The 24073-nt window shown below is 39.6% G+C and overlaps 1 protein-coding gene across 7 annotated transcripts in view; it reads right to left on the bottom strand.

Moving 5' to 3' along the window:
• CCNB3 (cyclin B3) overlaps window positions 1–23847 on the bottom strand; it is a 62903-nt gene extending 39056 nt beyond the window's left edge. For 2 of the 7 annotated variants that reach the window (XM_032397942.1, XM_032397948.1), the window contains exons 1-4: window positions 23760–23847; window positions 9901–10032; window positions 7629–7715; window positions 2212–2342 (exon numbers count right to left, since the gene is read on the bottom strand). In XM_032397942.1, coding sequence (XP_032253833.1) covers window positions 2212–2342; window positions 7629–7715; window positions 9901–9996 — 314 coding nt within the window. In that variant the 5' untranslated portion in view covers window positions 9997–10032; window positions 23760–23847. The other 5 variants (XM_032397947.1, XM_032397944.1, XM_032397943.1 and 2 more) reach the window with 5 other exon arrangements.
• Between the last annotated feature and the right edge of the window lie 226 nt (window positions 23848–24073).

The following is a 24073-nucleotide window of genomic DNA, read 5'->3' as shown; positions in this document are numbered from 1 at the left end:
TATCTGATCAGAGACTTAAATCTAGAAAATATAAAGAACTCTTACAACTTAATGAAAAGCTCAACAACTAAATTTTTTAAATGGGCAAAGGATCTGAGTAGACATTTCTCCAAAAAAGTATGCAAGTGGGCAATAAGCACATGAAAGATGCTCAACATCATTAGTCATCAGAAAAATGCAAATCTAGGGGTGCCTGGGTGGCTCAGTCTGTTAAGTGTCTGCCTTCAGCTCAGGTCATGATCCCAGGATCCTGGGATCAAGCTCCGCATCAGGCTCCCTGCTCAACTGGGAGCCTGCTTCTCCCTTTCCCTCTTGCTCCCCCTGCTTGCGTTCTGTCAAATAAATAAATAAAATCTTCAAAAAAAAAAAAAGATAAATGCAAATCTAAAGCACAGTGAGATACCACTTCACACCCATTAGAATGGCCATAATAAAAAAAAAAAAAAGAATAGTAAGGGTTGGCAAGGATGTAGAAAATTGGAAACCCTCATACAGTGTTGGTAGGAATGTAAAATAGTGCCACCACTATGGAATATAGTTTGGCAGCTCCTCATTGAGTTCAACATAGAATTACCATATGACCCAACAATTATATTCCTAGGTACACAGACAAAATAATTGAAAATAGGTGTTCAAACAAAAACTTGTACACAAATGTGCATAGCCACACCATTCACAATAACCAAAAGGTCGAAACAATCCAAATGTCCATCAACTGAAGAATGGATAAAGAAAGTACGGAATATTCATACAATGGAATATTACTGGTCAACAAAAAGGAATGAAATACTGATACCCGAAACAATATGGATGAACCTCGAAAACACTATACGAAGTGAAAGAAGCTAGACACATAAAATCACACATTGTATAATTCCATTTATATGAAATGCCCACAACAGGCAAATCTATAGAAACAGAAAGTAGATTAGTGATTGCCTAGAGCTGGGGAGGATGGGGGAATTGAGAGGTGATAGCTAAAGATACAGGCTGGTTTGTTTTGTTTTTTTGTTTGTTCGTTTTTTATGTTTTTTGGATTCACTAAAATGTTCTAAAATTCATTGTGATGATGGCTGCAAAACTTCAAATATACTGAAAGCTTTCAGTATATAATGTGTGAACTACACACATTAAATGGGTGAATTGTATGGTATATAAATTATATCTCAATAAAGCTGTTAGCAAAAAAGCCCACTTAGAATAATGTGTAATTACAGTGAGCTCTCAATAAATGTCAGCCACTGTTCTAGTGCTATTATTAAGGTCCATTCCACTGAACCCTGAATGAAGGCAAGAATGTTCATGGTATTTTGTGAGGATTTCCCTGCTAAAGTCAGAATTATAAAAGAAAGTCAGGAGAAAATAATGCAGGGAATTAAAGTCAAAATACACACAGAAATCCCAGGAATTTCATCTCAGCAAGAAACTAAGTAGGGATAAATGCTAATCTCGTTTGATTTCTTTTGGCTAGGTAATTAGAAAAGTGTCCTGTGGACCTAACATGTTAATTTTCTGGAATTCCCCAACCTTCTTCTCTTACCCTTTGGAACCCATGCTTAAGCCTACTATAGCTATCTAGCTAATTTATTCTTTTCTTTCCTGAAAGTAATTCCCCCCGGGATGAGGAGAGGCTATAGAAAGGACTCACTCCACTCTCTAACTCTTCTTCTAATAAAAGTTTTCCTAGGGGCAAATCCTTTTTCTAACCCAAATGAAAATACTCATACCTACTTGCAGAACCTGTGAACAGTTCCCTGTAACATCTGGAAAACATAGGTTTTTGGCCTAGAGAGATAGTAATTTCTCTCCAATAATAAGGAACAAACCTCTCCCAAAAGCTTCTAATGAGATAAGCAGACTGGCAAGCTATCAGCCAGCTGCTGAGTATCCCCTAAAAAGTTGCCCCCACAATCTTAAGCACAGACTACCTCAAACAGGGACTGAATTACTAAAAGAGAAAAGATGAGCACAAGATCTTTTGGCAAACTTCCCAATGACAACAGCTCTTTCAATATGCACAGGCCATGGAAAGAGAGAGAAGAGGCCTATGACACGTCAGCAACCACAGCTGGGCACCCAAGGGTTAATGTGGTAATCACCACTGTGGCTCACTAAACCTGTTCTCAATGGGGGACAAAAGGAGGTCAAAGGATGTCACATACTGTCCTTTACCATCTAAAAACACTGCCATCTGAGTCTCTTCTTACTCACCTTTCCTTATTCATCTCATTGTTTTTGGCCAACCCAAGAGCAGCTGTGTTCCCTTTTATCTTCTTGGAAACATCTTTAACAAACTCCTTATTGGCTTCCTTCTTGAGCTGGGCAGGTTGACTTTGAGAAGCCTGCAAAAAACATGGGGGGGGGAGGGCACGGGGGTAAGAAGGAAGCAAGGAAATGTAGAGAACCACAAATGACTTAATAGGTAGTGCTTACAGGAAAGTTCTGACCCACATCCCCATCTTGGACACCTTGTTTGGGTGTTCCCAGGAGTAATAATCAAAACATCCCACAATCAGTGTGGCACTGGTGTCAACCAATCACAATGGAAGCTAGCAGTATAGTAGTACTGCTACATATTAGCCAAATACCAGCCTTAAGTGATTCCAAGATACACAGAATGTAGTTCTGATCTCCATGTCAGGTATACTGGCTGGCAAATTCCCAAAAAGATATTTTGTTAATATCACATTCTACTTTGACTCCATAAGATATTCGGCGGGGGGGTGGGAAATGTAATATAACTGGCTTTAATACCTGGGTATACCAAGATCAACTAGCTTTTCAGGGTAGGCCTCTAACACAACACAACACTACCTGTCATACATCTATCCCATCACTGAAGGGATATTTATTTAACATGGGGCTCTGGGGAGCTCCACCATAAACTCTAATCATGACTAATTCTACCAAACAGTAGAAGAGATCATGAGATTGTGAATAATATCAGTAAAAATAAATTTAAAAGTTATGCCTTTAAAATGAAACAAACTGAACCTAATTATATTCCAAATAGATACCATAATCACACTAAGGGAAAAAGAAAAACAGAAGAAAATACAAGAAACAACTAATCCAAGTAAACACAGTTTTGGACTATATACCCTCAACATACACATTCTCAGTCAGGATGGGTTTGTGGGGTGGCAGAGAATATTGCAAATAAATCTGGAACTCTTTTTTTAAGATTTATTTATTTATTTATTTATTTATCTATCTATCAGAGAGGGAGAGGGAAAGAGCGTGCACAAGCAGGGAGAGCTGCAGGCAGAGGAAGAAGCAGGCTCCCTGCTGAGCAAGGAGCCTGATGTGGGACTCGATCCCAGGATCCTGGGATCATGGCCTGAGCCAAAGGCAGACGCCCAACTGACTAAGCCACTCAGGCATCCCAAATCTGGAACTCTTTTTAACAGGTTTATTATGGTGGCATGGATGAAGTAATTTTGAAACCCTTTTAGATGTGTTACAGTACTGAGTAAATGTGTTGATGTCCTCATTGTAGAAGAAGAACATACAAATATGGGTTGGGGAATGCAAGGAAAAACCCTGTGTATTGGAATGGGAGCTGTGTAAATTCATGATTTCTTAAATAGGTCTATGTATATATACATCTGAGTATATGGGTATATGTATACGTGTGTGCATCTGTGCATACAGATATATGTATATGTATGTTTAAATACACATATATGTGCATATAAAGATTTGGTTTAGACAAAAATCATCAATGGATGCTAAATCTAGGGGAAATTTTGATGAAGAGTAAATTATTTGCAGGCTCTTAAGAGTGTGTCCCATACACCACTTACTAGCTGCAAGAAGAAAAAAAATAAACAGTAATTATACAATGGGAAACCAGATAACATCTTGACTGGGTGATCAAAATTTAATATCACCAATAAGGGACAGATGGACATCATGTGCCTCCAGATGTGATATCCTAAGGACAGCGTATCACCTATACAGTATCCCAACCAACAATGTGTATCATCAGTCTAGTCACATGGAAACATCAGACAAACACAAAATGAGGAATGTCCTATTTTTAAAAGGGTGTCTAGGGGTGCCTAGGTGTCTCAGTCAGTTAAGCATCTGCCTTCGGCTCAGGTCATGATCTCAGGGTCCTGGAATTGAGTCCTAAGTCCGGCTTCCTGCTCAGCAGGGAGTCTGCTTCTCCCTCCCCCTTTGTGCGTGCTCTCTCTCTCTCTCTCTCAAATAAAGAAATAAATCTTTAAATATATAAATAAAAGGGTGTCTAGGTGGCACTGTATTTTTCAAAAGTGGTAATGTCAATGAAAAACAAAGAAAGGCTATGGAAATGTTCCAGATTAAAAGCAGCTAGAGACTCTGAAACTAATAATACATTATATGTTAATTAACTGAATTTAAATTTAAAAAATACATATATATATTTTTTAAAAGCAGCTAGAGAGGGGCGCCTGGGTGGCTCAGTTGGTTAAGCGACTGCCTTCGGCTAGGGTCATGATCTCAGGGTCCTGGGATCAAGCCCCGCATCGGGCTCCCTGCTCGGCGGGAGGCCTGCTTCTCCCTCTCCCACTCCCCCTGCTTGTGTTCCCTCTCTCACTGTCTCTCTCTGTCAAATAAATAAAATCTTTAAAAAATAAAAAATAAAAAAATAAAAGCAGCTAGAGAAATGACAAGTAAATGATACTACACTGGATCATTTACTGGAAGGTAAAAATACTTATAACATTGACCTTATAAGGTCAACTGAAAAAATTGGAATATGGATAATAGATTACATAAAAATATTGTATCAATGTAAATTTATAAAGTTGTTAACAGTACTGTGGTTATATAAAGAAATTTCTCTGGGGCGCCTGAGTGGCTCAGTCAGTTGGGCGTCCAACTCTTAGTTTCAGCTCAGGTCATGATCTCAGGGTCGTGAGATGGAGCCCCATGTTGGGGTCCACACTCAGCGGGGAGTCTGCTTGAGATTCTCTCTCTCCCTCTCCTTTTGCCCCTCCCCCTGCTCACGCTCTCTCTCTTTCTCTCTCTCTCTAAAATAAATCTTTTTAAAAAAGACAATTTCTCTGATGAAATATACACTGAAGTACTTAGGAGTAAAAAGCCATGATATATGTAAGCAAATGGTATAAAATGTTAACTATAAGTTAATCTAGGTGAAGAGTATATGCATATTATTTGTATTACTTTTTATTTTTGCAACTTTTTGTAAACTTGAAATTATTTCTAAATGAAATACTTAAAAAACATGCTTTTGTATCATCAGATCATAATAAGCAACTGCAATCCAACAGGGAATTAATTCGTTCTTAGGCCCTCAAGCCATCCACCTCTGCTCCTCAAATAGTTTGGCACTGTTTTCATTTTAACTTCTTACCTAAAGTTTTACAAACTCCCTCTATGTGCAACTGAGATTCAGAATTGGAAAAGAACTGCATTCTTGGCACGAGAGAGGTGGAGACCCCAACACCCAGGGTGAAACTCTACTTGCCATATGTGAAGGTTCAAAGCACAAATATTCTCAGATCTAAGCTCAAGGGGACCTTAATCTGCACTTCCTTACAACTGTTTCATCAAAAAAAAAAAAAAAAAGAAAGAAAATTGTGTCCTACTGACACAAAATCATTTAGGTAAACGTGGATATAGACCCTATCTCCTTGTCTACTGGCTTAGGACCAGCTCTTACAGACCAAAAGTCTTTCCCATGCTGGAATGATAAAGGCAAGGAAAAGAAAAACACAGCAGGTTAATTAAAACAGATCAAATCTTTTGGCATGCCAGGACCTCACTGGTGAATGTTGAGGGAAAAAACAGATGTGTGGACATGGAGACTTAGTATACTGACAGGAATACGGACAGGAAGAAACAAATAATCATATAGGGAATCCCCAAAATTCAGAGAGAAAGGAGCCCTCAACCCTCAAATAGATGAGCTCAGACATCTGCAGAAATGCCCAATCCTAGGAATGGCTTAGGCACATTGTAATGATGGAACTTTCTCCGGAAAACACCAAAGACCATTCAAGGTTACCAAAGTGAATCTTCAAAACTTGAATGCAAAAGGGAATTGGGCTTTCTGAGTTTTGGAAAGCTAGAGGCAGAGCTACTGCTCAGAGATGCCCTGCTTCTCTCACTTCCACTCTGGATATAGATGTGGCCTAACAGATACTGCATTCATTTGGAGAACCAGAAGGGCTCTGGATGATATCTGCCTGTATTTCCTATTAGTTTGTGTTTGTTCTTTATGAATGGCAATATAAACTTCACGAAAAAAAAAAAAAAGGACTGAGACATAGCAAGAAATTATCTCATATGCTGTGAGACCTTGCTTTGCACAACGTCACCGCTCTTCCATCAGGGACTCTGGGGGCCAGGGGAAGCTACACTACCATGAGCTGCATCTGCTTCCGATTTGTGTGGCTACCTTATTTCAGCCAAGTTTCTAGATCCATAGTTAAATAAGTCAGGAAACAAATCCAGCCTTACAGGTCTATGTGGGAAGGGTCTCTTTCAACCAATCTACAGTAAATCTGAAATTATTCAGAAAGCTGTAACCTAATCATATATGTTGTAATCTGTATGGGGAAGAGACTATGTTAGTACAGAGGTGGTCACACAGCAGCATCTAAAGAGCAGAGATCCAAAGGAGAGAACTTTGCCAATGCTTAACCAATCCTGCTCAAGAGGGTAAAATATTATCTAGTAGATACAAGTATTCTGGCAGCTACAGAAGGACACTCTATTATGGAGGGCAGGAATAGTTCACCAGGGTTCTCTGTATCCTAGATGAAACACTTCGAAAGCAACATTGGGCAAGTCCTGATCTGTAGACATAATTATGGTATCTACGTTATAGAAATAAATGAGGACTAAGGGAGTTAAATCAGGAAAAAGTGCTTAGAATAGTGCCAGGCACCTGGTAAGCCCTCAGTAGTCATCAATTATTATTCTCTAAGACCAAAGATTACCTTGCCCAATTCTACGTTCAATTAGTAACAGTTAACTATCAATTCTGGGTTTTGCTGGTATCTTAATAATATCAGAAGGGAGTGAACTCAACAATTCTCATCAAAATTGAGTTTCTCAATCTCCACGGTTGAAGACCAGACTATGGAACAGTGGTCCCCAATGGTTCTGTACATCAGGGGGCATTTTTGATTGTCACTATGAATGGGTTGCTGCTGGAATTTAACACCAGGAGCCAGAGATGTTGTGGCTGAGGACAGTCCTACACAAAAGAAAAACTACTTCACCAAATGCCCATAGTGCTTGAATTGATAAACACTGCCTTGAACTACAATGAACCCATCAGGATACTCACCTCCGAGGCCTAGGCAGCTAGTTGAGCCACGTCTGGACTTAATCTAAATGCAAGATCCCGTAGCTCTTATATTTATCTACAATTTCATATCTGATAATCACTCTGTCTGCTGGTTCCAGAAAGTTCAACCAATTAATCCAGATGGTATGTGCCAGCAGAAGAGCTCCTGCAGCTTCTGAAATTGGATCATCGATTCCAAGTATAATTGGCTCTCAACATTCTAGAGAGGGTCAGGGTCTGGTAACCCAGAAAGATCCCTTAAGGAAGAGGTTATCTCAGCCATATGCAAAACCACAGCAAGGGATTGGACTAGCATACTCACATTGGTGAGATCTTCAAAAGCTGATCTCTTTTTGCATCGTCTCTTAGGTGAACATGAAGAGATCTTTGCTTGGTAATTCTCCCCTCTCTAAAAAAGTAAAAGAGGTAAATGAGTATATCCAATCATGAACACTTTTCAGGGACTTCGGGTCATCTTTGGGGCTCAGGGGCAAACTCCAGAATCTCCAAGCAACTGGAGATGTATATAATAAACCCCAAAAAACTACAACAAAAGGAAATTTTGGCACTCACTGCTGCTTAGAGAGTCCCTGAAGGAGGTAATCATTGATCATGGGGACAAAACTAGGATGATGACCTTCAGTGTAACCCCTAGAATGAGCAAAATAGCTTGGTAAAGCTAGTTTTCCCTCTTAGTTCTCTCATCTTTATGGTTATCTGATCAAAGATTAACAACCACCACCACCCTGCCATTCCCAGTCATTCCTTTAATATGGATGCGCTCAAGTAAATCAGTTCAATAATTTAACAAATATTTAAGTATCTCCTATGTTAAGTATTTAAGATAGTCCCAATAAGGACAATAACACATATACCTAGATATTGGTCCAGGATCACCTCTTTACTAGCTGTTGACCTTGGACAAATCGCTTACTCTTTCAGCCTCAATTTGCTTATCAGTAAAATTGGAATGAAAACCTACCTTATTTGAGGATCAAATAAGAGAATACATATTTTTGAAAGTCTGTATAGAGGCGCCTGGGTGGCCCAAATTCTGTGTTTTGAGAAAGGAGTTTGGTAATCCATATTAACCTCTAATTGTTAGTGTCTATGAAGGAGAGGTAGCAGATGGGAGGAGAGGTGACTATTTTGGAGCAAAAGGGGCTTTCTTTCTAGGTACTGTTTATCTGTGCATGCCTTACCCATCTCCCAAGTGAATGACACCATCTCTATGGGGCTACAGGTTAGGCTAAATCACACTGTAGTGCTCTTCTACTCATTAACAGTTTTTCTTTGGTGAAGGTCTCCTAAGTATTAAATTTCCTCTATGAAATGAGAACCCTGCCCTACTTTTATCAGAGAGTTGGTATAATGTGAAGCAGAGCATTAGGGTCACACCATCTATTTGCTCTGTTCTTCATCTACATCATGAACAGTTAGTACATGACACAGTAAGTGACCAGAAGTTTAGAGAATTGGATTCATAGTACAATAGACCAATCTAGCACAGCAGAGCAATCCTGAAAGAGCCAAGAAGAATTACTTCTATTTTCTAATTGATTAAGCTAAGAAATCAGTAAACTATTAGTCTTTTATCTAGTTCATGGTAAATAATCCTAGTGGAAATAATTAGCAAAAATATTTGGTGGTTACACAAATCTCACAAATTAGCTAAGAAACAAACTGTCAGTCTGCTATCCAATTCCCACTTAATATTACCAGTAGAAATAATCAGCCCCAAATAAAATTCACAGATAAAAGTGACCTCAATAAAACTTAGATTTACAAAATGTGCCCCCAGAAAGCTGGATTTGGAAAAATAACTGCCACAAAAGAAAACTTATTATGGCAGAACTCTAATCAGCAAATTCAATATAGACAAAAATCTGATCGATGAATCAAATCTTTCTTGCAAATTTAAATATAAAAAAAATCTAGCCCCTCCATGAAAATCATTTTAGTAAAACAAAAAAATGAAAATGATTAGAAAATGTTTATCTATGCTGAGAGAAAACCAATCAAGGAAATAAAATTGGCCTAATGATGTTTGCTCCAGGAAATACTCCCTTAATGACAATTCATCAGTATTAGTAAAACTCTGGTTAAAATATGTATGGTGATGAACAAAGAACATCCCAGGGTCGGAATGACAGTGTCAAACTATCCACAAGGTCAAAATGGACACCATCTTCAAATTTAATAGCTATAAAAAGCCATGATAATACATTTGTTGAAGATTAGCTTCATAGTCTCCCCCAGGATGCACTAAGCAGCCTCCCAGCAAGGTACTTTGAACATCTCCCAGACACTAAGAGTATAGACGTGATCATTAACAAGGGCTGAGTATTATTTGCTTCTGAAGGTTGTGAAGGACACCCTTCATTTCAGCTATGCATTTATGGGAAAGGAGAGTTCACACTTAGAATCCAAGTTCTAATTTGCTGGTCTTCTTAAACTACAAGCGCTACCACTCCTTCCCAATTTCTCAGATTAAACAACACATATTCAGAAAGATTTAGGGGTGAGGATAGGGACTGAGCCAACACAGAAAGAAGCTACTCGAGACACTGTTGGGAGAGACAGCTTGCTCTAACCTTTTCAGATTGGCCATGATCACTGGGCACAATTTTGCTCGACTGCGATTTCTTAGTGTCAGGTTTGGAGCTTCGGGATGGTAGAGGCGGCGGCATCTCTCACAGGCCCAGCAGTGTCTATCCAAGAGAGGGCTGCAATCAGAAAGGGACTCTTTCAAACACCATTCACCAGACACTTTGCAGAATTCTCCACAAACCCCTGAGAATACCCAGTCTCTCTATAGCATCTCTAGAAGAAAATATACTTTGAGTTAGGCAGACCTGTGTTTAAATCTTAGTTCTACCACAATTAGCTTTAGGCAAGTGACAAACTCCCTGGGCTTCAGTTATCTCATCTGTAAAATGGAGATAAGTATACCTACCTCTGCAGGGCACTGTTCCAATTAAACAAGATACTCTATATAAAAAGCCCAGCACAGTGCCTGTCATCCTCTGTGGGCACTGGAACTGTGGCCTACCTCCTAGTTTAGGCCTGGGAACACTAGGAACAAGTCACATGAGTGTTTTGCATTAAAAACGATCAAGAACATGCAGATCATATAGTATAGAAGCCAGCTGGAAGGGTTAAGGTTCTTTAAAAGGCACAGGGTCCTGGCACAGCAATTACAATGATGCTACAGAGAAGATGCAAGAATACACTGCACACACATATATGCATGATAGGCCAGAGTATTCAAAGACTGCATTCAACCAAAAGAAACCATAATCCAGTTCCAGAGACACTTGGTAGGGGAAAAAAAAAATCAAAAGATGAGATAACAATAGAAGGAACTAACTTATTGAAAATCACTTGACATAAAAATTTAACCATCATTACAGCCCTTGAGAGAGTCCTATCTTTGTCCCATCTTGGTGGGAGACCCCATTCTATGTTCTTTATGGTTCTTTCTTGTGAGTCCTCAATAGTTAGGATATACTTACGTGTCTTACGAGCAAATGCATTATTAGGAGGAATCTGTTTTTGGATATACAAGAGGCCCTTCCCACTCAGATGCAACTGCCCTTCCAACCTCACCCACATTCAATCTCCAAATTCAAATGCATTTGACAAAGAACAGGCTCCTGGAAGCGAGACCCTACAGGCAATGCAACAAGCTTACCATTCTGTACCAAATATTTCCAGCAATGGAGATATTAATGCAAATAAATTATGCATCTTATCCTATAAGTATTCACAAGCACAGCTCTAAATGTTAACATAAAAATGTGGCAAATGATTTAATAAAAGTAAATACAAAGAACTACAGAAACACAATGCAAAGTCGATAATCTTGTCAGGGAAAGGGGTGGGAGAAGGCTTCATAGCAGAGGTCATATATAATCTAGATTTAAATGACAAAGAGGTTCCCAAGTAGACTGGGGAGCTTTCCCGGCAAAGAAAGCCTGAGCCCAGGCAGAGACTTGAACACGTCGAGCATGGCAGATGCAGGGACACCCAAGTTGCCTGGAGTGTAGAGTATAAAAAATGTATTGGGGAAGAGTTAGAAAGGGGCTGAATGCTAGGCTGGAGGCAAGCTGGTAAGAAAGGGAAGCAGAGAAGACTGCAGCTTGAGGGGAAGGTTTAAGAAAGGAGAAAGGCTGATTTTGGATGAAGAAGTATTAAACATTTTGTCAGTCAGGAAAAGTCAGTACAAGTATGTGCCTTCACATTTATTACCTCAGTTGATCCTCACAACAAAACTGTGGGGGTACACAGTACAAATACAATTCTTCCCATTTTAGAGGCCTCGGTGTGCTAAGTGACTTACTACACAGGACAAACTACGGAGCAGTATAGGTCACCCAGCTCTTTCTAAAATACCATGAAGTCTCTCCAATCATACTCAAAAGCACTCCAAAACAGTCCATGGTCCAAATCGAAAGGCTGTACTGTGGTAGTGTAAGGAGACAGAATGAGCAGGTATTTTTTTTAAGAAGCAACTGGGTTTCTAAACCAGACAACTTAACATCTTTGAGGCTTAATTTTCTCATTTGCAATAGAGGTATCCCACCATTTACTTGCAGAAGCAACATATGACTCCAAAGTAAATTTGTATGTGTGAAACCTAACCCATGGTAGGCCCTCAAAATAAGTGGTGCATCTTACTTTCCCTCTCTTCCCCCAAATCCAAACCTATTTTCCATCTCATCTTTCAAAACTCAGCCGAGCAGCAATAAAGCCAAATTGGGTGCACCCACCCTTAAATGCACTGTATGAAAACCACTTACTCTGCTGTTATTATTCACACCTCGGACAATTTTTTTATGGATGACCAAAGACTCATGTCCTGAAACTTTTATCTTTCAAGGGGAAAGAAAAAATAGACTGAACTCAACAGGCTAGAAAACTTCCAGCTGATGACATCACAGGGTAACTAAACCTCAGAGAGAATAAGGTTATCCAGATGATATTTATACACCACCTTCATTATCCTGGGCACTAATCACTTGTTTTGGGGGACACACACAGTGACTTAAGTAACTAGTTTCTCTGCCATTAGGAAGGGGGAGGGGATTGACTCCACTAAAAACAAGCTTTCATTAAGGGACATTCAGCAGAACATTATTGACTTCTACCACCTACAGAATGGGGCCTTACTTGGACGAGAAAATTAGAATCCTTTCCACTTTCCAGACTTTCCATCTTCCGTACATATACACTGATAAGTGTGGGAGACTCCATTGCGCATCCCAGGACCGGTGCTAAAACCCAAACGGGGGCAAGTTGGCTCATTTAGAAGCCCTGTTGCTTAGACTCCAAGACTGTAGATCAAGACAGTCTACAGGAAACAACAGCAACTTCATTTTATATCTAAAAGCAGGTTACAGACAGCAAGACACTGGGGAGAGAATGCAGCACGGTGTCCATGAAAGCAGCACTGGTCTGGGAAGGATGCCTAGGCTCTCTGACTCTGCCCCTGGCTGGCTGGATGATGCTAGGCAAGTCCCTTTTCCCTCTCTAGGCCTTTGTTTCCCCACCTAAGAAAATGAGGCCATGGGACCAGAGCCTCCTAGCTAGTCAAACCATGGTCAACAGATCAGCAACATTAGCATCACCTGGGAGCTTGTTAGCAATTTAAAATCCCAGGCCCCAGGCTAGACCTACCAAATCTGAAAGTGCAAGTTAACAATATCCCCCAGGTGATTTGTATGCACTTCAAAGTTTAAAAAGCACTGTTCTAGGGTCCTTTGGCCTCTGACATTCTAGGATCCTAAGTGGACCAAAGCACAGAGAAGTGGGAAAGCCCAGAGCTGCAGCGGTTGGAGCATGGGATAGAAGAGAGCCAGTGGAGATAAAAGCGGTAACAAAGGAGAGAGCACACGTTTCCATCCTTTTTCATATCCTCCAACCTGTAATTCAAAGACATCCCGCAAGTAGCACTCTCTGACTTAAATACGTCCTGTGGATGAAATTGATCCTCCACACTTCCACTTGTGAAAAGACGTTTTGTAAATGTACTCTGATTCAGGCATGTGTACTGGTCGCTCTATCTGAAAGCTAGGACACAGTCTCATTTCTTTTGCCATCTCACCCTCTAAAACACATTCCCTGCCCAACTTCGCACAAACTGCTGACTGACAGCAGAACAAAACAAAGGTTTCACGGCAGGGATGCCTTGCTTGCCGGCGAGAGAAGACAGCGTGTTCACAAGGGGCTGGAGTAGTGCTCAGGCATCAACCCGCTTGCGACAGGGCCGGGCATCCGAGCGGGCCGTATAAGCCCAAAGGCGCCTACCTCACACCGAGATTGAGGGCAGAACATGAAGATCATGGACGCACTCCTAGACCAGGAGAGGCCCGGGAAATGAACGGAGCTCCGCGTTGTAGCGACCTGTGTCCTTCTCAACCTGGCCTGGGCTCGCTCCAATCTGCCCAGTAGCGAATTTTGAAAATTACAGCCCCAGGAGGAAGCGCAGTGGAGATTGGCCAGCAGGGGCCAATCAGCGGGCACCGTTGGGGCGTGTGCGCCCCTAGCACGGAGGGGCGGAGCTGGGTATTTTTAAATTGAACTGGGCGGCTAATAGACTTCGCATTGGGGCGTGGTTTCGAGTACAATTGGCTGAACCCGGCAGGGCTGACCAGCCGAGTACTGGGTCAATTTAAAGAGGCGTTTTTATTTAAATAATCCTGCCGGAGGATGGGGACGAGAGTGGCTGCATAATGCAGATTCAGACCAATTAAAACATTAACATTAACAACCCTCTGTAGAGTCAAATGTTAACTCCTGCTGGCTTCACAAATGACCTTGTGAGGGAATCAGGGCAGAAATTATTGCCCCTATTTTATGGATAAGCACCCAAAGTGCAGTAGAGCTAATAGTAGCTAACATTAATTTACCACTAGCTCTGTGCTAAATGCTATAAATTTTTATTCTTTTAAATCCTGTCCAAAAAGATAGGTACTTTTATTAGTGCCATTTTACAGATAACAAAATTGTAGCTTGCTAACTGCCCAATATCACAAACCTGCATTGTGGCAAAGCAGGTATTACAACTAGATATTCTCATTCATTTCACTCACTCATTCACTCATTCATTCATTCATCCATTCATTCATCCAACAGTTACTGAGCACCTGCTTTGTTCCAGGAGCTAGAAAAACTATATATGAGTAATTGACAAAAGACTTGAAGAATTAATAGCCCTGCCCTATCCTCTGAAGATGCAAAGAGTAAATGGAGATACCAAGATAAAATCCAGGACTTGCTGCATACACAGCAGCTAGCTACTCTACCACTAAACTACATCCCTGCCTTTACTATCAGCCCATTCTCCTTTTAGTATCTCACAGCTTCTACATTAAAAGTGGAATATTCACATGATCCCAGGCCCTCTTCTCTTTTCAATCTCCCTAGGTTATCTCATCCAGAGCCACGACTTTAAATATCATCTAAAAGCTGGCCCTGAACTCCAGATTCATAAATCCAAATGACTACGACACATCTCCGCTTGGATGTCTGATAGACAACTCAAACTCAGTATGTTCACAATGCTTACCAAAGCTGATCCTTCTTCCAATATCTCCCATTTCAAAAATTGGTACCACATCAAACTTGTTAATCAAGCCAGAAACCTGGGTATCATCCTCGATTCAAACTCTCTTCCATCACCTTACCTTCCCATATCCAATCCTTCAACAAGTCCTATTGATTCTACCTTAAAATTATACCTTACATCCATCCACTTCTCTTCACCTCCACTGCCACCACAGTCTCTCATCTGGACCACCGTCAAGAGCCTCCAAGCTGCTCTCCCCCTTTCCAATCTTGATCTTCTCTAATGTGAATACAATACAAGATCAATCTTTAAAAAAAAAAAAAAAGAAAAAATATATCATCTTTCTCTCATGCTTTAGTGGTTTCCCACAGAACTTAATATCCAAACTCCTTACTGCGATCTACAAAGTCTTGCCTGTATCATCAACCTCATCTCATACCACTCTTTCTTGTTCACTACATTCCAGCCATAATGGTCTTCTTTTGGGGCTTTGAATATAATAAAATCCTTCTCTTCAGAATCTTTGTACATGATGTTCCCACTGCCTGGAACATTCTTCCCTCCATTCTTTAAATTACTTGTTTTTTTCTGATGCTTCAACTCTCAGCTTAAATGCCCCCTCTTCAGAGAGGCTTTCTCTGACCATGTTATCTAAAGTAGTATTCTCCTCCCACTCCTTTATACTCTATCTCAGCCCCTTACATTTACTTTAGAGTAATTATTGCTATTTGTAATTTTTAACCTATCTCCTCATTCAGGAATGCAAGGTCCTTACCTAGAGAGTATTGTGCTAAGTGAAGTAAGTCCTACAGAGAAAGACAAATACCTTATGATTTCACTTATATGTGGAATATAAAAAACAACAAATGAACAAACAAAAAAAAAACAGAAACAGACTCATAAATAAAGATGTACTTCATATATACAATGGACTATTACCCAGCCATCAGAAAAGATGAATACCTACCATTTGCATCAACATGGATGGAACTGGAGGGTATTATGCTAAGTGAAATAAGTCAAGCAGAGAAAGACAATTATCATATGGTTTCACTCATATGTGGAATATAAGGAATAGCGCAGAGGACCATAGCGGAAGGGAGGGAAAACTGAATGGGAAGAAATCAGAGAGGGAGACAAACCATGAGAGACTCTGGACTCTGGGAAACAAACTGAGGGTTACAGAAGTGAGGTGGGTGGGGGCGTGGGGTAACCAGGTGATGGGTATTAAGGAGGGCACGTGTTGTGATGAGCACTCGGTGTTATATGCAACTAATGAATCATTGAACACTACATCAAAAACTAATGATGTACTATATGTTGGCTAATTGAACATAATAATAAAAAATAATAAATAAATAAATAATAAAGAGAATGAACTGGTAGCTGTGTGTGGGGGGGGGGGAACAGATAAAGGGGATTAAGGGGTAAAAACTTCCAGTCACAAGGATGAAAAGTAAAGTGTAAGGAATATAGTCAATAATATTGTAATAACTTTATATGGTGACAGATGGTAACTACACTTATTGCGGTGAGCATTTTGTGATGTATGTAATTATCGAATCACTATGTCATATACCTAAAACTAATATATTTCAACTATACTTTAATTATAATTTTTAAAATTCTAAAAATAAAAAAACTAAAATGTATAATAAAAAAATAAAACAAAACAAAAAGAATACAAGACCCATAACTATATGGACCATATCCATTGTGCTCTATCTCCAGTCATTAGCATTAATAATAGTTAATATTTATCAGTTGCTTACTATATGTTTGATGCTGTTCTGAGACTCACAATAATACAATGAGGTGTTAATATCCCCATTTTGCAGAAGAGAAACTTGGAGTACAGAGAAGTTTAGTAACTTGCCTGAGATCACACAGCTAGCAAGTTATTGGACTGGGATTTAAACCCAAGCAATCTGATTTCAGAGACAAACACATATTCATTACCCTATACCTGCCTCTTTGATATATGATTAAAAAATATTTGTTAACTAAGCAATTTAGTATCTTCTTTTAAGGGTAATCACTGTGGACAAGTGCCCCACTGGGATGCACTAAAGAAGAAATACAGTGTTAACCCAAGTCACTTTAAGTCTTCTTTATTTTCTTTTTTATTATTCAAGTATAGTTGACGTACAATATGATCTTAGTTTCAGGGGTACAATATAGTGATTTGACAATTCTATACATTACACAATGATCACCATGATAATTGTAGTTACCATTTGTCAACACAAAACATGATTATAGTATTATTGACCATATTCCCTGTGCTGTACTTTCAATTTCCCTGACTTTTATTTTAAAACTGGAAGTTTGTACCTTCACCTACTTTACCCATCCCCTCCTTCCAACAACCACCAATTTGTTCTTTCTTTATGAGTCTATTTTTTTGTTTGTTGATTTGTTTTGTTTTTGAGATTCCACATATAAGTGAAATCATATGGTATTTGTCTTTGACTTATTTCACTTAACATTACATCCTCTACATCCATTCATGTTGTCATAAATGGCAAGATCTCATTCTTTTTTACAGCTGAGTACTATTCTGTTATACACACACACACACACACACACACAAATATCTTCTTTATTCATCTATCAGTGGACACTTAGGTTGCTTCCATTTCTTGGCTATTGTAAATAATGCTGCAATAAACATAGGGGTGCATATATATCTCTTCAAGTTAGTGTTTTCATTTACCTTGTGTAAATACTCAGTAGTGGAATTACTGTCTATTTGATGATATGTCTATTTTTAATTTTTTGAGAAACCTCCATACTATTTTCCACAGTGGTTGCACCAATTTACATTCCCACAAATGGCACACGAGGGTTCCCTTTTCTCCACATTCTTGTCAATACTTGTTCTTATTTTTTTTTGATACTAGCCATTCTGACTGGTTGCAAAGTGAGATCTCATTGTGGTTTTGATTTTCTTTTCCCTGATGATCAGTGATGTTCAGCATCTTCTCATGTGTCTGTTAGCTATCTGTATGTCTTCATTGGAAAAATGTCTACTCAGGTCCTCTGCCCATTTTTTCATTGGATTATTTGGTTTTTTGGTGTGGGGTTGTATAAGTTCTTTATATATTTTGGATACTGTTTATCAAACATAGCATTTGCAAATATTTTCTCCCATTCAGTAGGTTGCCTTTTCATTTTGTTGATGGTTTCATTCACTGTGTGTAACCTTTTATATTTTGGTTTAGTCCCAACAGTTCATTTTTGCTTTTGCTTCCCTTGCCTGAAAAACATAAATATGTTTCCAAGACTGATGCCCAAGATATTACTGCCTATGCTGTCTTTCAGGAATTCTATGGTTTCAGGTCTCACATTTGGGTCTTTAATCTACTTTGAGTTTATTTTTGTATATGGTGTAAGAAAGGGGTCCCATTTCACTCTTTTGCATATAGCTGTCCCATTTTTCCAATGCCATTTATTGAAAAGACTGTCTTTTCCCCATTGTATATTCTTCCCTCCTTTGTCATAGATTAATTGACCATATAAGCATGGATTTATTTCTGGGCTCTCTATCCTATTCCATTGATCTTTGTGCCAGGACAATACTGTTTTGATTACTATACCTTTGCAGTAAAATTTGAAATCAGGGATTATGATACCTCCAGCTTTGTTCTTCTTCCTCAAGATCGCTTTGGCTAATCAAAAGGAATGAGATCTTGCCATTTGCAATGACGTGGATGGAACTGGAGGGTGTTATGCTGAGCGAAATAAGTCAATCAGAGAAAGAGAATCATATGACCTCACTGATATGAGGAATTCTTAATCTCAGGAAACAAACTGAGGGTTGCTGGAGTGGTGGGGGGTGGGAGGGATGGGGTGGCTGGGTCACAGACATTGGGGAGGGTATGTGCTATGGTGAGCGCTGTGAATTGTGCAAGACTGTTGAATCACAGATCTGTACCTCTAAAACAAATAATACAATATATGTTAAAAAAAAAAAAAAAGAAGAAGAAGAAGAGAGCAGGAGGGGAAGAATGAAGGGGGGGAAATCGGAGGAGGAGACGAACCATGAGAGACGATGGACTCTGAAAAACAAACTGAGGGTTCTAGAGGGGAGGGGGGTGGGAGGATGGGTTAGCCTGGTGATGGGTATTAAAGAGGGCACGTTCTGCATGGAGCACTGGGTATTATACACAAACAATGAATCATGGAACACTACATCAAAGACTAATGATGTAATGTATGGTGATTAACATAACAATAAAAAATTTTTTAAAAAGATTGCTTTGGCTATTTGGGGTCTTTCGTGGTTCCATACAAATTTTAGGATTATTCTAGTTCTGTAAAAAATGCTGTTGGTGGGCACCTGGGTGGCTCAGTTGGTTGGGCCTCTGCCTTCCGCTCAGGTCATGATCCCAGGAAGCCTGCTTCTCCCTCTCCCTCTGCTGCTCCTCCTGCTTGTGCTCCCTCACTCTCTCTGTCAAATAAATAAATAAAATCTTTATTAAAAATGCTGTTGGTATTTTGTTAGGGATTGCAATGAATCTATAGATTGCTTGGGTTAGTATGGACATTTTAACAATATCTTTTTTGAGAGAGAGAGAGAGAGAGAGCATGAGCAGGGTTAAGGGCAGAGGGAGAGAGAGAATCTCAAGTAGGCTCCATGCTCAGTGCAGAGCCCGACACAGGGCTCAATCTCAAGACCCTGAGATCATGACCTGAGCCAAAATCGAGAGTCAGATGCTTAGCCACTTGAGCTTCCCAGGTGCCCAGACATTTTAACAATATTAATTCTTCCAACCCATGATCATGATATATCTTTCCATTTGTTTGTGTTGTCTTCAATTTTTTTCATCAATGTTTCATAGTTTTCACAGTATAGGTCTTTCACCTCTTTGGTTCAATTTGTTCCTAGGTATTTTATTCCTTTTGGTGTAATTGTAAATGGGATTGTTTTTCTTAATTTCTCTTTCTGCTACTCCATAATTAGTGTATAGAAAGCCACAGATTTCTGTATATTAATTCTGTATCCTACAACCTTACTGAATTTATTAGTTCTAATAGCTTTCTGGTGGAGTCTTTAGAATTTTCTATACATAGTATCATGTCATCTGCAAATAATTAGTTTTACTTCTTTACCAATTTGGGTGATATGTATTTCTTTTCCGTGTCTGATTTCTATAGTTAAGACTTCCAGTACTGTGGCAAATAAAAGACTGTAAGCCCTTCTTTAGTCAAGAGAGGAAAAGTTCTATCTACCAAAACAACAGCAATATAAAAATTACAAAAGAAGCCATTTCATTTTTCCTATTCTTCCTGCTTTTCAAAAAACAAAAAAGTTATTGAGCAAAAGAACATTTCCAAAAATGTTTAAGTTTGTTTTTCTCTCAACCTTCACACCTCCAGTTGACTTAACCTCTCCTTCGTGTTCCACTCAGAGAGAACACTGAGAAAAGAGGAAATAGCCCTTTGACTCTATCACTTTCCAATACTTCCCTCTTCCCAGGCAGACAACATTCTCATAAACTCTCCTTTCTCCTCCCCGCTACATCCCTCGTATTAAAACCCGATAGAAAAGACACTACATCAAAAACTAGTGATGTAATGTATGGTGATTAACATAACATAAAAAAAAAAAACCCGATAGAAAAGATCTGCTATTATCTACTTTACTTTTACATGAAAATATATTCCAGATGGATCCAAGATTTAATTGTGAAAATGAAACCATGGAAATACTAGACAAAATATAAAAGAATACTTTTATAACCTTCAGAAGGAAAAACTTTTCTAAACAGGACCAAAAAAATTAAAGATAGCAAAAGCCTCAATAATTTTTAATAGCTAAAAATTGAAAATTTGTTTGGCAAAACAAATTTTTTAAAAAGAAAAAAAGCCAGTGTAGCTATATTAATATCAGATAAAGTAAACTTCAGAGCAAAGTAAATTAGCATAGACACAGAGAAATATTACATAATGATAAATGGGTCAATCCACAAAGAAGATACAGCAACCTTACTGACATCCAAAGCATAATGAGGGAATACTATGAGCTCTATACACATAAATTTGACGATTTAATTGAAATGGACAAATTCTTTGGAAATCACAAACTACCACGATGTACCCAATATGAAATACATCACCTGAATAGCTCCATAGCTTTAAAGAAAGTCAATTTGTAATTTTAAAATTCTCAAAAAAAGAAGTCTCTAGGCCAAGATTATTTCACCGGAGAATTAAACTAAATCTTTAAAGAATAATTAACACCAATTCTACACCATCTCTTCCAGAAAATAAAGAGGAGGGAACACTTCCCAACTCATATGAAAACACTTCTACCATGATATCAAAAGCAAAGACTACAAAAAAAGAAAACCACATACCAATCTTCCCTCATGAAAAGAGATGCAAAATCTTCAGCAAGATATTAGCAAATAGAATTTAGCAATTATAAAAAATATTATATACCATGACCAAGTGGGGTTTATTCCAGGGATGCGAGACTGGTTCAAAAAATCAATCCACATAATCTATCACATTAACAGGCTAAGGAATCCACAAAAATAAGAAAACTATTAAAACTAATAAATGAGCTCAAGGCTGTAAAATCAATATACAAAACTCAATTCTATTTCTATAGCCTTGCAAGGAACTATCTGAAAATAAAATTAAGAAACCAATTCCATTTATAATGGCATCAAAAGGAGCCAATTACTTAGAAATAAATTTAACAAAAGAAGTACAAGACTTGTACACTGAAAACCACAAAACATTATTAAGAAAAAGTAAAGACCTAAATAAATGTAAAGACATCCCATGCTCATCAACTGAAATACGTACTTAGTTAAGATGGCATCCCTCTCAAATTGATCTACAGAATCAACGAAATCTCTATCAAAATCTGTGTAGAAAAAAGTTAACATAGCAGACCTGAGAATGTTATCATCTGAAAATCCTGCAGGCAAGGTTGACCCTTAGCTAGGATCTAGGAACTTGGATTTGGGGAGGATTCCCACCACCCTAACCCATAAAAGTAGCTCACTGTACCTTAATTGTGCAAACAATACGGCTTATGGTGAACACGAGATTTCCTCCTGGGACTTTGGAATTTCGGTATGTACTATGCAGAGGGTTGCCTGCACGACCAGCCTCCAGCAAAAATCCTTGGCATCGAGTATCTAACTAGAGTCCCTTGTAAACATCATTTCACACATGTCACAACTCTATACCGGGAAAAGTTATGCTAAATGAAAGAAGTCAGTCACAAAAGACCACAATACCAAATAATTTCATTTATATTAAATGTCCAAAATAGGCTGATCTATAGAGAGAGAAAGAAAATTAGTGATTGCCTAAGGCTGGGTAAGTATAGGGTTAGGGGAGCTGGGGCGTGATGGCTACAGGGTATGAGGTTTCTTTTTTTGGTGATGAAAATGTTCTAAAGTTGATTATGGTGATAGTTCCACAACTCTGTGAATATACTAAGAATCACTGAGTTGTACACTTTAAAGAGGTGAACTACGTGGTATTCGAATTATATTTTAATAAAGCTGTTTTAAAAATAACTAGCTAATAAAAATATATTGGTTCTTTCAAAAAAAAATTCTGTTTAAGAGTAGCAAGAAAAGACTCGGTAGAACCAGTTAGGAAGTTGCTGCAATAAGCCAGGCAGTTCGGACCGAGGTGATTCAACCTTCTTGGCCATGGCCAAGCACTTCTATATGGTTCTGGGCGTGGCAATTCTTGAACCTAGTGATATCCCTTGCAGGATAAATGAAAATCAGTAACCCACAGCCGTTCTCCTCAAGCATTTGGAAAGATAAAGCTCATAATGAAATAGAACAGACACTGCTTTCCTTGAACCTATAAACATCTTTTCTGAAGGAAATGTATCAATAAATATAACACACACGAAAAGTGCGGTTTTTAGGGTGGGGAGTGATTCTATAAGGGAGGAATCACCAATTTCCCTTTTAATTTGAGGAATGCCTTGGCAAAACGGGCTTCGGTAAAGGGGTGATCGCCTACCTTATGGAAACACGTTTTCCAAACAGGGGCGACCTCCTAGTGGCTACATGGACTCATTACCTCCATTTACCCTCTCCATTTGAGAGCCACAGGCACGGGTCTCAGCCTGACACCCCCACGGGGCAAGGACATGACCAAGCTGAAGACTAGGCCAGTCTTCATCCCATTTTAACGTCCCTAAAACCTGGGGGATCCTTAACAGAGTCGCTGGGGGCGGGAGGGATGCCTACCAATACCATGAGGGAACTCGAAAGGCTTCCCGCTTCCAGATCCCCTTCCTCTCCTCCAAGAGCCTTGACTTAAAACATTCATTCACTGACAAAGACACCAACAGAGGAGAGGATTAAAAGTTTTGTCGCCAGGCGCCTGGGTGGCTCCGTCGCGCCTCAGTCCGTTAAGCGCCTGCCTTGGGCTCAGGTTATGATCCCGGGGTCCTGGGTTCAAGCCCCACATCGGGCTCCCTGCTCAGCCGGGAGCCTGCTTCTCCCGCTGCCCCTCCCCCCCCGGGCGTCAAATAAGTTAGTAAATTTTTTAAAAAGAAACTTGTCGCCAGTTGATACTACATTTAAGTACTTTTCGTCAGACATTCGAGACAAGTTTGTTGGTCCGACAGGAAAAAAAAAAAATGCGATTCATAACCTAGCCTCCTCAGCTACATCGCCAGCTCTGACACAAAATACGTCGACGTACTCACATACGGAAGGCGAAAGGCTCTTTTAAATGCCTAGAAAATTAAGTTGTACCTCGAACAAACCACCGACGGACTGACACAAACCCTCGGCTTTGTAAAGGGACTCCCCCCGAGTAGTAGGAAACAGAAACAAACAAAACGACACAAAAACCAAACACGGACGAGGGCCCCAAGAAGTGACTAACCGCCTCCGGAAAACGGCCTCAGAGCGATCCCCTCAGGGCAACCGCCTCCAGCAAACGCCGCCTCCGCAAATGGGTCCCGGAGGCCGCCGTCCGACCCCACCGTTGTCACCAGCAGGGGGGGCTAAGGGATCAGCGCTAAGTTCAGTCAGCCTCGAAACCACCAGATGGGGCCAAAAGATCAGAGTAGGGACCCCTTAGCCGTTTCTTTTTCTCTGGAAATTTCTCTTCGGACCCTAGAAGAAAGAAAAGGGGTACCACTCTCTGCGCGCGCACACGCACACCCACCTCCAAAATGATGGAAGTGGGTAGTGCCT

The sequence above is a fragment of the Phoca vitulina genome, unplaced genomic scaffold (assembly GCF_004348235.1).
Source record: "Phoca vitulina isolate PV1807 unplaced genomic scaffold, GSC_HSeal_1.0 scaffold107, whole genome shotgun sequence".
Taxonomy (NCBI): domain Eukaryota; kingdom Metazoa; phylum Chordata; class Mammalia; order Carnivora; family Phocidae; genus Phoca; species Phoca vitulina.
Note: the sequence above shows the minus strand (reverse complement) of the source record. Positions and strands in the feature narration are given on the sequence as shown.